The sequence below is a fragment of the Rhinopithecus roxellana genome, chromosome 21, assembly GCF_007565055.1.
Source record: "Rhinopithecus roxellana isolate Shanxi Qingling chromosome 21, ASM756505v1, whole genome shotgun sequence".
Taxonomy (NCBI): domain Eukaryota; kingdom Metazoa; phylum Chordata; class Mammalia; order Primates; family Cercopithecidae; genus Rhinopithecus; species Rhinopithecus roxellana.
In genome coordinates this window covers 61,514,658-61,530,619 of record NC_044569.1, presented here as the reverse complement: position 1 = coordinate 61,530,619, position 15,962 = coordinate 61,514,658, and the positions used below count along the sequence as shown (strand labels likewise).

The 15,962-nt window shown below is 51.4% G+C and overlaps 1 protein-coding gene across 1 annotated transcript in view; it reads right to left on the bottom strand.

The window, feature by feature from the left end:
• Positions 1-15,747, bottom strand: part of ONECUT2 (one cut homeobox 2) — a 50,452-nt gene extending 34,705 nt beyond the window's left edge. The window contains exon 1 of the mRNA XM_030926217.1: positions 14,520-15,747. Coding sequence (XP_030782077.1) covers positions 14,520-15,747 — 1,228 coding nt within the window. The remainder of the gene's footprint in view (positions 1-14,519) is intronic.
• Positions 15,748-15,962: the final 215 nt, after the last annotated feature.

Below are 15,962 nucleotides of genomic sequence, written 5' to 3'. Positions count from 1 at the left end.
AACGGCTGTTTAAACGCAAGTTTAGTTTACTGATAATTAAAATGACTTAAAATAGGAAAGTAGTCCCTCTGATTTGCTGATATGATTGCTGGCACCTGAGGTGGGTAAAATTTTGCACTTTGTATGAAGCAGAACAACCTTTGCTATTAACCAAGACATCACGAGCCCTGTATTCTCTGTATTAAGCTTATGTCTTATTTCAGATTAACACAGAAATCCATTTTAAATTATGTAAGCCAATATTTCCATCAATGACCAAAACAATTACAGAAAAGAATACCCCTTTTTTAGGTTGGGCGCAGTGGCTCATGCCTGTAGTCCCAACACTTTAGGAGGCCAAGGCAGGAGGATCACTTGAGGTCAGGAGCCTGAGACCAGCCTGGCCAGCATGGTGAAACCCCGTCTCTACTAAAAATACAAAAATTAGCCAGGCATAGTGACAGGTGCCTGTAATCCTAGCTACTCAGGAGGCTGAGGCAGAATAATCAATTGAACCCTGGAGATGGACATTGCAGTGAGCCCAGATCACGCCACTGCACTCCAGCCTGGGTGACAAAGTGAGGTTCCGGCTCAAACAAACAAAATAAGAGAAGAATACCCCCTTTCAAGAGAAGAAGCTAGAAAAGAATGATAGATGTAAGTAAACACACCCAACCTATTCTCCCATTGAGTGACTGAAATTGGGGGCTTCCGTAAAGACAGATAGGAGGCCATCAAATGACTTACTCAAAAAAGAATGCCTGGTGTGGGTTCAACCACGGACCAGCAGCTACGGGGAACTCAAAGATATGCTATCTCCCCTCCAGAGCCATGGGGAAGAAAGGGAGATGCAGAAAAGACCTAGAGAGCAGTGTAAGACCAGAGTCAACAAGGCTGTTCTGTCATTTGCAATGATAGCAAGTCGAGTTCAGAAATAAAGAGAAAGGAATGGGCCAAAGTTAGCTGGGAAGATTTCAGAGGAGGATTGGAGGTGGCTAGGAATGATAAGACCTGGAGAGGGATTGATGAGATAAGGAATTCCAGGCAGAAGGAACAGAATGTGCAAAGACATGGACGGGACAGTGAGGACAATGTCTGAGCAGGAAAACGAGGAGAACTGACTGACTGGGGAGGGTTTCTTTGGGGGAACTAGAGCCAACTGGAAAAATGGGTCCCTAGTCTAGTGTCTAGTGATGATCATTGCACATATCTTGCTCCATTGGCAATAATCTGAAGATTTGGATAAGACTCAACCCTACTTTGAGATTCCCTTTAGAATTAATACATGGTTATAACATCGTAATTTGGGAGGAAAGTGACATTGATGAGAACTTGCCATTGTGAAATTCTTCTCCTAAATGATGTGCTGGGGCTGATGATTCCTTTTCAGATGCCATCTACAATAATACGGGGGAAATACAATGGGTAGAAACAGTGTCATATAAAAGAAAATTATTTATTAACTTATTTACAGAGGGCCGGGCGTGGTGGCTCAAGTCTGTAATCCCAGCACTTTGGGAGGCTGAGACGGGCGGATCACGAGGTCAGGAGATTGAGACCATCTTGGCTAACGCGGTGAAACCCCGTCTCTACTAAAAAAAAAAATACAAAAAACTAGCCGGATGAGGTGGCAGGTGCCTGTAGTCCCAGCTACTCTGGAGGCTGAGGCAGGAGAATGGCGTATACCCAGGAGGCGGGGCGGAGCTTGCAGTGAGCTGAGATCTGGCCACTGCACTCCAGCCTGGGCGACAAAGCGAGACTCCGTCTCAAAAAAAAAAAACAAAAACTTATTTACAGATATTTATTGGCTGCCTCCTGTATGCTGTATCCAACCTCCTCTTCTGGATCTTAAATGGGCGACACTGACAAGACAGCAGGCGATACCTATCTATGTTATAAATGCAAAGGGAGGGATGGTCCAAGGAGATCCCAATTTAGGAGGACGGAGAAAACTTCACAAAGGCAGGGACATCTACATACAGGAAGAATGGAGTACTGGGAAGGCAGGAGAGGATTTGGTCTTCAACAGGAAGTCCACCTCTTCCTCTTCAGAAGAATGAAAGAAAGGATGAGAAGGGTTAGTCATTGAAAGTGAATGCAGAATTCACTCTTGTCCCTTGAACATGAACTGAAATGAACTCTGGTATACTTAAATGAACTTAGGAGGCAATTGCATCCAAGAAGAATTTTTCCCTTACATCTTTTAGGTTTGGGGATCTATGGCACTAATTCAGAAAAGCATAAAATTATCGTACTCCACACATTTTTCAGTATTTGGAGTCAAAACAGATAATATAAAAGGTCTTGTTTACATGGCAGTTCTGTCAAAATATCTTTTCAAAAGCATATTGAGTTTATTACAAAGGAAATGCATTCAGTACAAGTCCTTGCAGAGCGTAATGCCTCATTTTAGTAAGATGCAGTGATGCATATAAAATGGGCCAAAAAGGCTACACGTACTGTTGCCAAATCCATGTTTTACTGGAAAAGGTTTTGACAGTGGAACCCAACAACTCCTGAGACAGGCACATCCACAGATTCAAAGATTACACAGCTGGAAGAAACTTCTTTAGTCAGAGCTTACAAAATATATTTAACACCCATTTGTATATCTGATTCAGATATGTTCCTGCTCATTTTTAGAACAAAATTTTGGGCATTTAGACACACAGGAACAATTTTTTTTCAACATCAAATTTGAATGCTCTACCAGATTTGTTTTGTTTTGGGCTGGATTTTCCCTCCTTTCACACAGCCACCTGGAACTTGAAGATAAATTGTCACAGGGGAAAAAAATCTTATTTATCACACCTTTGACTTTTAAATGAGACACACTTTTCTGTTCCAATGCTCCACCTCCTTGAGAACCACCTTAGCAATAAATTAGGTCTGAACTAAAGTTATTTGAAATAAGGCAAAAGTTTTACATTTTAATTAGCTTTAGGAAGTCAAGGGCCATTTTACTCAAAACCCAAAGAGACATGAGTTGTGCTCAATCATAGACCAAAAGGACTCTCCTATCTCTTTTCTCTGGAATAAAAACAGAAATAAAGCAGAGCAACTGATTGAAAAAGGCCAGAGTCAGGGGTCAGTGCCTACTGTCAGCTCTCACCCTGGCCAGTGCCATATGACTCCACTGTGTGGCCTGGAGGAAGTCACTCAACATCTCTGGCCCTTTGGAGGGGGTCAGGGGCAGAAGCAGTGGCAAGGCTTTTCTTGAAAAGACCCTCATCACTAGGCTCTCAAGAAATCAAATCCAGTTTCTAATCGAAGGTGGTGATGCTTCACAGTTGGCTCTCCCTGTGACATTACTGCTGCTATAATGTGAGAATATTGTTTAATATAATGAAAGTCATGCTTTCAAAAATCAAGTGCATGCAACTGGGGAAACAAAAACATCCCTTTGTGTATACCTGGGGGTGGGGCGTGGGGGCAGGCAGACAGTAACACTTGAAGGGAAAGCCTAAATCTAAAATATCCCGTTGAGGGTGGTAATCATGCCTGCAGAAGGCAGCAATATGGAGAAAAACAGTTCAATCCCCCGCCCCCCAGCGGTGGTAATGCTCTTCCTCTTCAGAAGGAAAGAGTCGTTCAGCATCTTTTGTCTTCTCACCCAGACGCCGCCTCCTCTTCCCCTTATTATTGCTGATCTCACACAGAGAACCGAAAAGCCACAGGGCTCCAGAGGAAAATATGAGGCCCTGCACTGGGGCGCTGAGACCTACAGAGCTGGAGTTACTGGTCAGGCTCTTGCCTGGATTTAACCCCAGTAGGGGGTTCATCTCCCTTGTGTAGGCTGAGGTGGAAACTCGCTCAGACAGCATGCCTCCATGGCGCTGTTCCTGGTCCTGAAGCCTGCGCCGGGGCGGGGAGGCAGCAACTCACCCACAGGTGCTCTGCTACCAGGGGCTCCAGGCAGGGGTCTATGTGAAGCAAGTGTGGAAATAGCTGCCACCCACAGAGCTATAGCCAGCTCCACATTCTGGCTCGAAGTCTAGTCCACTGGCTCACTTCTTTGCAATTGCAAAACGGCTAGTTCACTTTTTCTCTTTCCAGGGGATTTCACAAAGCCCAACTCTAGTTTGCTGATTTGGAATATCTCTTTTTCGATGTCCTCCCTGTAGATGCTAATTCTCTCTCATCCTCTCTCCTTTGTACAATATTTTATCTTTGCAGAACACCTTACAGTTGGCACAGCCCTCACTGGCACAATCAACGGAGCCATTTTTCTTCCACACATAAACATTCGTTTTCCCTCCCACGGCTATTTTTTGCTTTCTTTGCTTCTCTTCCCCCAAGCACAGTCCAACTAAGCAGGAGACTATTACCTCAATGTGCAGGACGGGCAAATCACCTCATCTAAGACAGCAGAACTGTTGATTTCTCCTTGGTAATGAATTAGAAGAGGCAGAGGTTAGAGTTTCAAAGGACCAGGAAAAAGCCCTTTAAGCTACTTCTGGGAAGATAATGTTTGCATGGGTAGCGATCTGGAGGGTGGGGAATGGGGACAAGGATATTAGGAACAAAGTGAAGGAAGGGGATTGGACCTTGTGGAAGGTGCAGGGCTTAGTGCAGTTAGAAGACTCCCGGCAGGTGGCACTCTAGTTCACCTGCCGGCGGTGGAAGCCCTGACTGTGCTCCCTGGCTCCACTTGAAACCTTTCTTCCACCAAACAGCCCCCGGCCATGTATGGAGATCTGTCTTCCCCTTGATTCAAGCACTTATCCGAACTATATTCCTGCTAAAAGCACCGTTTGCACAATTCTGTTTACTGTAATACACAGTAGTGAAGGGAGCATAAATAGAAAATACAGGGGCAGTGGGGGGATTTTGTGTATGTGTGTGATTGATGGTGCTGAGATCAAAACTGTTTAATCATCAAAACATGATTCAGCAGTTGGGAAATGTAAACTAATTGTGCAACTGCTTGCTTTAGTCAAAACTCTGGAAAGGGCCCAGAGGGCTGGCCCAAGCCCCTGGGAGGGCAGTGCCAGCAGGATGCGCCCCCAACCTTCCTACCAGGGCAGAGCTGTTGAGCCTACAGACTGACTGGTGTGACCTTTGGCTTTTGTAGCACACAAGCAGTTGGGCCAGGGTTAATGGCACTTTGCAGGGAGCTCCAGTTGAGTAAACAAAAAATGCCTTGCCCTGTTCTAATGGAGCACATTACTCTGAGGCCTAAGCCTTCTTCCAGGCTCCTGCAGCTGCTCTGCAGGTCAGTGCTACCAATAAAGCAATTAGCCAATGAGAAAACTCTTCTTCCCCGAGGGGGACTCCAGGGTTTTGCTGCAGTTACTGTGCTTTGCTTTGGTTTTTTAAACAAGTGATCCAAGTTGATCTGAGCCTCTTACATCAGACTTTAGGATGAAGACAGTGAAATTGTGTTTGCTGAGTGTGATATTTTAAGGGACTGATCCCTTGTTCAACACAGCCTGGAGAGCTCACTGCTTCCTGTTCAATTAACCTGAACCATAGCTGAACTCTGCCCTTTGAACTCACTCAGCAGATAAATACATTAGCTCACCTACAAAATCATTAATATTTTCCAATCACATAAAACAAACATGAATGTACAAAAACAACCCAAGAGAGAGCCAATTAGGAATAGCTCATATACTGTGTTGAAAAAAATCACAAATGCATGTTATTTAGAGAGGAAAAAAAAAGTCAGGGAAGAAATGAAATGGATTGTGCCAATGGTTCTGGAGGCAAATGAGACTTTCATTTTTATATCTGCAAGCAAGAAGGATACTGAGCAATATCTGGCAATTCCTATTCCATCTAGTCTGCTCTACAACAGAAGTTCTACCCCCTGCTTCCCACTTTCAGCAGAACATAAAAACTCCAAATCCTCTCTCTTTTCAAGTGACTTCAGTGCTTATGCTCATATACAGAGTCCAAAATATTGCATTTCTGGGGACAATCCTTTTTCTGATTTGCTACAAAGGAACCAAAATAATTGTGGCAACATCACTGCTTTTAAGTGAACCAGCTTAAATAAAGCAAACTGGTGGTTTAGTTGAAATGAAATAATTTTACAGTAGAAAATGATGTTCCTGAGACATTTTTACTCTAGTCATATAAACAGATTTCCTTTTCTCAAAAAGAAAAAAAAAAAAAAAAAAGATGCCAAATGCACCTATTTTGTCTTTATCTCTGCATGTCATTTTAGAAGAATGAGGAAAACATCCCCAACTGGGTCACTGCACATTTCAGTTTGATTTAATTTCACTTCCCACAGTTCTGCCTCCTGACCCCCTCTCTTTCCACCCCCCTTTCATTTTTGTTTGGTTTGGAGTGTGGGCTTAATGCCCAGCTATCCTAGATGAGAACACTTAAAGGAATATCACAAGCACGAAGGGTAAATCTATTGAACGAGGGTCTTTAACTATGTGGTTTCCTTAAAGGGAAAGGTTGGATCAATAGGATCAATATGAAAGGTTTCCCTGGCCCTGCATAAAAGGGTAAGGGCTTCTCTTTTCACTGGTTTAACTTTACTCTCTGACAAATGCAAATCAATGGATCTGTGTTTACAACAGATTCCCTAACAGACTCAACTTGGGCAAAGCCCAGAACCTCACCCTGGGGGGTGGGCACTCCAAGCTTGCTCCAGGGGGACACACTAGCACAGAGCTTCATGCTCAAGGGCACTGGGGTGGAGTGGGAAGCAAGCTGACAATGGCTGCCAATCACCCTTTAAAGAAAAGGCTTGCTACCTACCCAGATCCTGCTGGAACTCAAGGAGCTGCTGCTGCCTGTAGCCTCTCCAAATAGGGCAGAAAAATGAGCTGTCAAACAGGTTCCTTCAAGGATGTCAATGCAACATAAGTAATAAAGCCCACATTCTAGAATTTGGTGAGCCAGTCAACCTAGTTTCCTATCCTTAACCATCTCTGAGGCTGACTGCACAGAGAAAACTATAAATGAAATATCTACAATTGGAGCAGCACTAGGAATGTGCTCTAGGAATGCTTCTTCTGCCCTTTCTTAAGAGATAACTGGCTCTTGTTAGTAATGACAAAGCAAACCACTAACACTGTGGGTTCTTTTCCCCTTAATTTTACCTTTCCCTTTAAAAATGTGATGCTTTCCAGAGATTACATGACTTCAAGTCAATACCAGTTACAGAGAAATTATTTTTCTTCCTGCAGGAGAAAGTATATGTATATTTGATTACAAGAGCCAAAGTCCAATGCTGATTAAATTACACTGGAGGTGTGCTTCCAACCCAAACAAAGTCTGCTTTCTACAGAAGCGTAATGGATCCTCAAATGGGGAAAGAGGCGCCGAGGTGGAATGCAGAGCCTCCCTGCCCTCTGGGACAATTTGTGTGGGACAGTTTTTCATAATAAACATCCACAGCTTCTAGGAATCCTGCTCCCGATGTGAGGCCATCTCTATCTGCACAGTCCACAGCCAGACTCCCAAGTCTTGCCCATCTGCACCATGTCAGGCATTAGATGGGCTGGGTCACCCAATCTACTTCCCTACTTCTTCCCCACCTGCCCATAGAAAAACCTATGTACATTTTTCAGCCATTGCCTTGAATGAGACTGGGAAATCAAAAAGCCTTTCCCCCAAAGGCACTGAGGTCGGTTAGGGAAAAAGCCTGGGTGATAAGAGGGGATGACAGGGCCCCACAGGGTGAGTTAGCCTGATGAAGCTCTGTACCTGACAGCATAAATCACCCCAGAGGGCTTCCTCATCATGGACTCTCCCCTCTAAGAAGAGTTGTCTCCCCAGAAAAAGGAACTTTCCCCAAGTTAGGAAAAACAAAGGTCCCTGAAAGGGTCGGAAGTCAGCATAGCCCAGGGAGTCTAGACGAAGTTTAAGGCCTAGGGTGCCTCCGTCTTCACCCTCCTCCCCAGGGCCTTTTATCCAGGGAATTATTTCTATTTATTCCCTCCTAATTTCCCTTCCTTTGGCAAGAACCCAGAAACTAAATCTCTCTGCTTCTCCCTTGAGGTCTTCCTTGCTCCAGGGATCCCCCTCCATGATACCACTTTTTATGAAGACACTTTCTGCTAAATTCAGCCAGTAGCCATAGAGTGTGAAGCCCAGGACTTTCTTCCTGAGAGTTCTTCAGTCCTGTTCCTCTGGTCTCTTCTTTGAAAAGAAAAAGTGTCTAAAGGCCAGAAAACCTGGTGGGGAGGCTCTCTCCCACATCAGGGGGTGACTGTAAAATGAAGCCTCAGTTTGAAGACTGCAGGAGAGGCTGGCTCTCCTTCCCTCAGGGCTGAAGTCTGGCGCTTGGGATGGTAAAACTGGCCTAGGGTGCTATAGCTCAGGGCAGACCTGGCTCTAGAGGAGAGTGAAGCAGTTGCTGGTGCCTTGTAGGGACAGAGAATCTAGGGTAATCAGTTTATTCTTTGCCCGGCCCTCACCATTCAACAGGAATCCTGCCCAATCTTGGAATTCTAAGATGAGAGTGGAAGACAGTCTAGAATTCTATTCTCTAAAGGTCCACTTGCTCCTGCCAGAGCCTAGGAGTCTTTCAAGTGGGGGCTGTGGGGAGCGAGCCAGTTGTCTGCCAGACCAAAGGGAAAACACCTACCCTCCTCCTTAGTTACATATCTGATTACCCAGCTATCTTTAACTACATACCTGTAGTTTAAAACGGTCAGGTTGGCCGGGCGCGGTAGCTCAAGTCTGTAATCCCAGCACTTTGGGAGGCTGAGACGGGCGGATCACGAGGTCAGGAGATTGAGACCATCCTGGCTAACACGGTGAAACCCCGTCTCTACTAAAAAATACAAAAAACTAGCCGGGCGAGGTGGCGGGCGCCTGTAGTCCCAGCTACTCCGGAGGCTGAGCCAGGAGAATGGCAGTGAACCCGGGAGGCGGAGCTTGCAGTGAGCTGAGATCCGGCCACTGCACTCCAGCCCCAGACGACAGAGCGAGACTCCCTCTCAACAACAACAACAACAACAACAACAACAACAAACGGTCAGGTAGGGCACTTTCTGACTAGGAACCAAGGTGGTGTACCAAAGCTCCCTTCTTTAAGGAAGAACACTGGTGGGAAGATGAGGAAGAAACACCAGCCTACCCTCTGCCTCAACTCAAAGCAGAACAATGCACGATTTGCTTTCCCATCTCTCCTTTCCTTCCTCTTATTAATTACTGTTCTTGGAGAAGGCTGGAAAACAGTGCTTTCCCTCCTGATTGAGATCTGCTCTTGGAAAAACTCAGCCTTCTCCAACAGGAGGGCTTCATAATTTCAAAAAAACCCAGAACGATTAGCTCTCATCCTATCCCTGCTTCGGTCCCCGCTCTTTTATTTTTTTTCCATAAAATTCACCTTGGTGCTCCTTCTGGAAAAACAAGCCACCATTTGGCCAGGGGGGTAGTTGGCAGGGTGTGGTGGTGTCCCCCACAAGCAGGAAGGAAGAGCTTTAAAGTTCTTTCTTTTCCAGTCAATGCAGGTGTCCCACAGGACACCCCCTTACCCGCGATGGGCCAGTGACCCAGGCCTCGGCCCAGGAGGTCCAGGGGTTGGGAAGGGGTGGGGCAGGGGTTCCCCAGTTTGCTTCTCTTACTTCCTGTACCAGCCAAGGTAGGACACAGGATTCTCCCAGTTAGACCCGACCAGCCCAGCGCAGAGCCTGCTATTCGGGGGGATGAAGTTCAGGCTTTTGTTACTAGGGCCACGTTTACTTGTCCAACGAACGCACCTGCGTAAAAAGTCTGCGCGTGAGCCTTTTTTAGTACGAGAACCGATGAGGATGGGCGGGGATCTGCGGCTGACTAAGCTCTGCCGTTAGCAGGCAGCTTTAGCCACGTCATTTTCAAACCTGGGCTTGGTCACAAGGGCCCAGTGGCAACGGCCAAGCACAGGATAGTTAGGAAACCTCGGGCACCGTTCCATGCATTGGCTTCGCGGATCCAGCCGCCCAGTGTGACCGCCGCCGGAAGCGCTAGTAGCGGCTAGTGCGCACAGGGGCGGGGTGGGGGGTCGTGGAGAGGGAAGGGAGCCCCGCGAAAGGAGGAGAAAACCTCGGGGAAGTAGAGACGGGCTGGGGCCTCACGGGGGAGGAGCTGCGGTCACACGGGAGAACCCGCGCAGAGCTGGCGAAGCGGCTCCGCTGGAAAGCCGCGGGGCCGTGGCGCTGGCGAGCGCTCTGCTGGGAAGAGCGCGCCGTCGGGCTTACTGGAAACGCGCCGGATCAAGTTCCAGATCAATGAAATCTGGGTCCACACGTTTACGTTATTGTTGCCAGCATTAATGCTCTTTTAATCTTCTAAACATTATCAGCATCGATTTCCCTCCATATACACATTTGTTTGAGAAAGTGACATAACCACACAGTGGAAAGCCTGGAATAAAAATAAATGCCCAGCCTCTCGCATCGAGGGCGCCTGGTGGCCTGAGCGGCTTCTCCTGCTCGGGTTCACTCTCCTCCCTCGGGTCCCGCCTCCTCTGCCCGCTCCCGCCCACCCTGATGCGTGTTGGAAAGGTGTTCTCCCGGCGCCCGGGACTTGACGAAGCAGACTGCAGCGAACTTTTCAATTATTCATCCAAGCAGCTAGCAGGCAAACACATCGTCTGTTCCGTACTGGCGCGGGTTGCGTTCAGCCTCTCCAGCTCGTATCCCTAAGTAAACCGCCTGGAGAGGTGGGCTGAGTCGGGAGCCCGAGCAGCGACAGACGAGGTGGGAGGTTAGTGGGTGGGCGCGAAACTCTGCGAAGGGGGTCCGCTTTCCTCCGCTTGGGAGGTGCCCAGCGGCCCGTGTCACCCAAGGACGTCCCCGGCGCAGCGGAATACAAGCACGCACGCGGTGCCCCTAGCAGAAGCCACTGAGCACTGCCCGGGCCGTGTCCCACCGCTGCGGGCGTCAGGTGGCCCAGGCGACATCATGGTGGGTTGGCTAAGGGCCCTCGGCCGCCTGAACAGAATTGGCTTCAGACTGGCCGCTGGGAGCTTGCTGCCAGGAGAAGGCCGTGCGTCGGACTATGGTGGGGACTGGAGACCAGCCCCCGGCAGGCCGCTGGGAGATCCGGGCTTACTGGAGGCGGAAACCTCTGCAGGAAATGTAGTCGGGCTCTCCGCTCGATTTTCGGGCATCAGAAGAAACCATGCCTGCCACAGAGGTCTCACTTCTCCTCAGTGGGACGCCCGTTCAAGTTCTCGCCTGGGTTCTCTCACTCCCTTCTTGTTTGTGCTTGGTTTAGAGGTCTCTGGGGCCCAACGCCTGAGAGTGTGTGCTCGAACCCACGGAAATTTGTCCTGGCCGCCTCTTGTCAGGTTGCTGAAAACCGCCCCGCAAGGGCTAGTCTTGGGGAACCTCTGCGAAGGCCCCACCTGGCGGGGTTGCAACCACTTGCCACCTAGCCGCCCTTTCCGAAAGAATCCGGGCATTTGGAGTCAATTTCTCTGAAATCTAATGTTGGGGCAATCTGAGTTTCTCCGAAGTTTTCTCCCCATTCCTTTTAAGTGCCACCCTTGGCTGTGACTACACCGGCACGTTGGGGAGGGAGGACCTGCCTCTGTTGTGACCGGCAGTACCTCGCCTAAGGGTGCGCTGTTCAAATCAGTCCTCTTCATTCTGAGCCCCCTAAACCCCAGCCTGCTTGGCCGTTTGGCAGGACCCGGGGACGGGGCCAAAATGAGAGAGAAAGGGAACCTATAACCTATGAGAGAGAAACAGAAGAGGCAGGTTTGGCTGTAGCGGGGCAGGGACGGTGTCTTCCAGGCACGGGTCTGGGAGTCCGGCCGAGCGCCTACGGAGCCGCTGGGCTTGTTAAACCCCCGAGGCCCAACGGCGAGGGCCCTCTGCGGCGTCCCGGCGGGTTTCCGATCGATACTCCCGGCGGATAAAGCCTCTGCTTTTCTTCTCCATTTGCTCCTGTCCCCTAGCACTCTGAGCACATAATACCTACTTACCAGTCCCAGCTTCTGCCTCAGTGTCTGAAGAGACTGATCTACTGACCCCAAACTGAAAAGCCTCCTATGTGATAATAATCACTCAACACACTTGTAGTTGCTGATAAAATGGCCAGATAAAAAGGCTAAAGCTCTTGTCCCTTTTCAACCTAGGGTAATAAAACAGACATACATTTGAATGCTCCAAGCAAAGCGGGGTCCTCAGCAGGCCTTTTCCACTCGCTGGAGGAGGCATTCTGTCTCCCACGAAGGCGGTTTCAGCGCTCCTCTGCGGAAAATCTAGCGGCGTGGGCAGTGCTCTCCCGGGCCTGCCCCTGGAGACTTGCACCACGGGCGCGGGTGGGGCTGAAGACCCCCGGGATGCCACGCTTTCTCATCTCGGCAATGCTTGGGGTCATTTTAAAAGCTGAAACTCGCTAATAGGCGAAGTATTACTTTCCACATCACTTTCAGACCTATATGGGCAGAAGGCACGTGTTTTTTAAAAGCTGTGTTCTTTGCGCAACAGGCATGAGGGGGCGGCAGCGCTCTGAGATGAGCAGGAGTAGAATAGCTGTCATCCTGCCTTTAACTGTACCCGTCTAAGACCATCCTTCTGGTTCCCAGTGCCAAGAAGCCGGCGGGTGCTAAAACCCACTGGAAAGGGCCTGGGACATTTGGGGGGGATCTATGACAAAGGGGTACTACAATGTTAAGAACTAACAGTAAACCTCCAGTTTATTTCCGGCCGCTATTATTATTACTGTCTACTGGCTGCTTTATCTTGCCCCGAACCAACAGCAAATCAGAGAAAACTGTAGGAGAGAATGAAGAATAAACTAAAGGAGAAAGATTACATAAATTTCTAAATCCACTCAAAGTATCCGGAGTCCGCCAATTTGCGGGAGGCTCTTTGCAGGGAAACCAGGTTTTCTTTACCTTCTTAGATCAACACTGCGGGGCGATTACCGACTGGGAATCGGAATCCACCAGCAGCTGGCAAAGGAAAATGCTGTCAAAGCGGAAACGCCTCCTCCCCAAGCCCGGGTGAACCTGCTGCCTGTCACATTCCCCAGCCCTGTCGGGCATCGGTCGAGTGCACCCCACAAGCTGGGCTCAGTGGTGCGAGGAAAGCCCGGGGGATCGGGGGTAGAAACCTGAGCTTGCAGCTCCGGAAGCGAGCTGTGCGAGGTCGGCTCGAAAATGCGCACATTCGAAGATCGGCGCTATGCAAATCATCGCCACCACGAATTGTTCCCCTAGACTGCCCGCCGATCCTAAAAGATACCCCCTCCACCCGGTCCATGAGAAGCCGCCCACCCTGGCCTGCAATAGGGTATAGTGGGTCCTCCCCAGTGAGGGGGGTCTGGACATTTTGCCCCTCTGGGCCAGTGGCTGGCTCCTAGAGGTAGCGCAGTCGCCACGCATACCGCGCGGGGTCCGTGCGCACAAAAGCGCGCAACTGCGTGCCAGTCGCAGTAACTACCGCATCTTTCCCTCCAGCTCGCGCACCCGCCGCCCACACAGGAGGTTTCTGTGCTCCTAGAACAATAGAGGGCTGTACCTCGCAGCTTGGCCGCTAGAGGAGGCACAAAGAACCCAGCCGGCTCCAGAACAATGTAACCCGCGCCTCTACGCGTCCTCGCCCGCGGGCCGCCAGCCCTCCCCGCGGTCGCCCGGCGCGCACAATCAGCACCCGCTTAATGCAAAGGCGGAGCCTGGAGCCCGTGGTCGGGATGCGTTAACTAATCTGAATTTTTAATTTCTCAGCACCTCTTCCCGCGAGCGCCCAGTGTCTCCCGCAGCCCGGGCAAATCCGGGCAAATCCCGGCAAATCCCATTAAACGCTGGGACCGGGGCAAGGGCGGCAGGTGAGCAAGGCAACGCGCTTTCCACCTCAGTCTCTTCTCCCACGTCCTCCCAAAGCGGTGAATGTGACCGTCTCAACCTTACACCCTGCCCTCGCTGTAGGTAGTGACATTGGAGCTGGCCCGAGCCCCTCAAGCCCGGTCAGAAAGTCCCTGCCCCAACGCCAAGGCCAGAGATGGTCTCCAGGAGCGCTGTTGTATCCTGGCCGCCGGTTCCCCGCGCGGGCAAGGCTGTGCCTTTGGCCAATGACCAATTAAGTTTGCCTGTATGGTGGGTGGGAGAGTAGAGAGCTCTCTTCCCTCTGCAGCGCAAAGCCTCTCAACTGCCGCTGCACAGGGAGACTAGCCAGCCCGGAAAATTGAAATGTGTTGCCTAAAAAATACTTGAAGTGCACAGGGTTTTGAATAAGGGCAGGTTCCCGTTTTTGTGAGTCTTGGAAAGACAGGGCTCCTAGAGGAAAACGCACACTCCCATCCCGCCTCCCAGTACCTGGGAAGATCGGACAGAGGGCAAAGGTTGGCACATTGAGAGGAGAGCGAATATAACGGGGGGGGGGGGGTCGGTCAATGAAAGCTCAGGGACAAAGAGAGAGTAAGAAAGAAAAAGAAAAGGGAGAAGAGAAAGTAGGGGAAGAGCAAAAGAGAAAGAGAAAATGGAAGAAGAAATAAAAACGAGAAGAAAGAGGAAGTGTATAGGAAAGAGAAGGAAAGAATCAAGATAAGTGACTGGGGGCGCAGACCTGGGCCACGAGCACCGGACCAGGAGCCCTCTTCCCAGCAGCCTGGCCCATGGCTAGCCCCGGCCTTACCTGCCAGGCGTAAGGCGGACATGCGCTGGAACTCGGGTTCCTGAAGCCACTTCCACATCCTGCGGAAGGTCTCCCTGCCAGATTTGAGTTTACTCCACGGTTTTGGATTCCGGAGCAGGTCGGAGAGAGTCCCCTGAGACCGGCACAGCACCCTCTGCGCGAAGATCGCCTGGGGGATACTGTAGCGCTTCAGCTCCGCGGTGATGCGCTGGGCCACCTCTTTGGTGTTGATCTCCTCCAGCTGGCCCGACGTGGCCACCTGCGAGCCCGATGAGGACGAGGGTGGCCGCTCGCGACTGGGGGCCAGCACCGGACCGTGAGACTGAGTGTGGCCCGGGTGGTGCAGGCCGTTGAGGTGTGACATCATGGCCGCAGGCGGGGTGCCCAGGCCGCGGGACAGGTGTTGCTCACCGCGGGTCAGCATGGCAGTGTGGTGCGCGTCGAAGTTGGGGCTGAGCATTTTGTCGTGGCCCGGAGGACCGTAGTTGGGCAGACTCTGCTGCGCATTGTGGAGGCCGCCTAGCCCGTTGCCCAGCGGCGTGGCGGCCAGCGGGGACAGGCTCTGGCTCATGCCGGGCATCTCCTTGTAGGGGCTGTAGAGGTTGTTCATGGCCGGGAGCCCGCGCTCGTCGCGCATGAGGGTGAAGCTGCCGCTGACGTTGCCGGACAGGCGCTGGTGGTGGTGGTGGTGGTGGTGGTGCGGATGGTGGTGCGGGTGCGGGTGGTGGAACTTGTCAGACACGGTGGAGATGGGTGGCAACGGCTGGAGCGGCGTCAGCGTGGTGTAGGTGTTGCTCATGCCCATGCCAGGCGGAGACGAGTCGCAGGACATGCTCATGGCGTGGTGCAGCGGGATGGAGAGCTCGGGCCGGTAGTCGCCGCCGTCCAGGATCGAGGCCATGCTGGTGACCATGGCCGAGCGCGACGCCGCCGCTGCCGCCGCTGCCGCCGTGCCCAGCTCCTGGTGCGCGGTCGGAGGCGGCGGAGGGCCCCGCAGCGAGCCAGCGGCGCCACGGCCCGCGTGGTGGGGGCTGGGGCTGGCCAGCAGCTCCTGTTCATGGCCCGGGCCCCCGCCGCCGCCCCCGCCGCCCCCGCCGCCGCCCCCGCCACTGCCGCCGCCGGCCGGCCCGTGCAAAGTGCCCAGACTTTCCATTGTCAGCTCCGGGTTCATGGCGCAGCCTTCTAGGTCTTTGGTGAGGCATCGATAGGCGGTGTAGGCAGCCTTCATTCAGTCCATCGGGGCCCGGGGGCTGCAGGGGCGGCGGGGGCGGCCGGCGGGCGGGCAAGGCGCGCGTGGCGGGGCTCGGCCGCGGGAGTGGGGGCGGGCGCGGGAGTGCGGGAGTGAGTGGAGTGGAGCGCGCGTGCGGGTGTGCGCCCCGGGGCTGCGGGCGGGCTCGCCCGGGGTGGGGGCAGGGTGGGGGCGGACGGGGCGTGTGTGCGGGA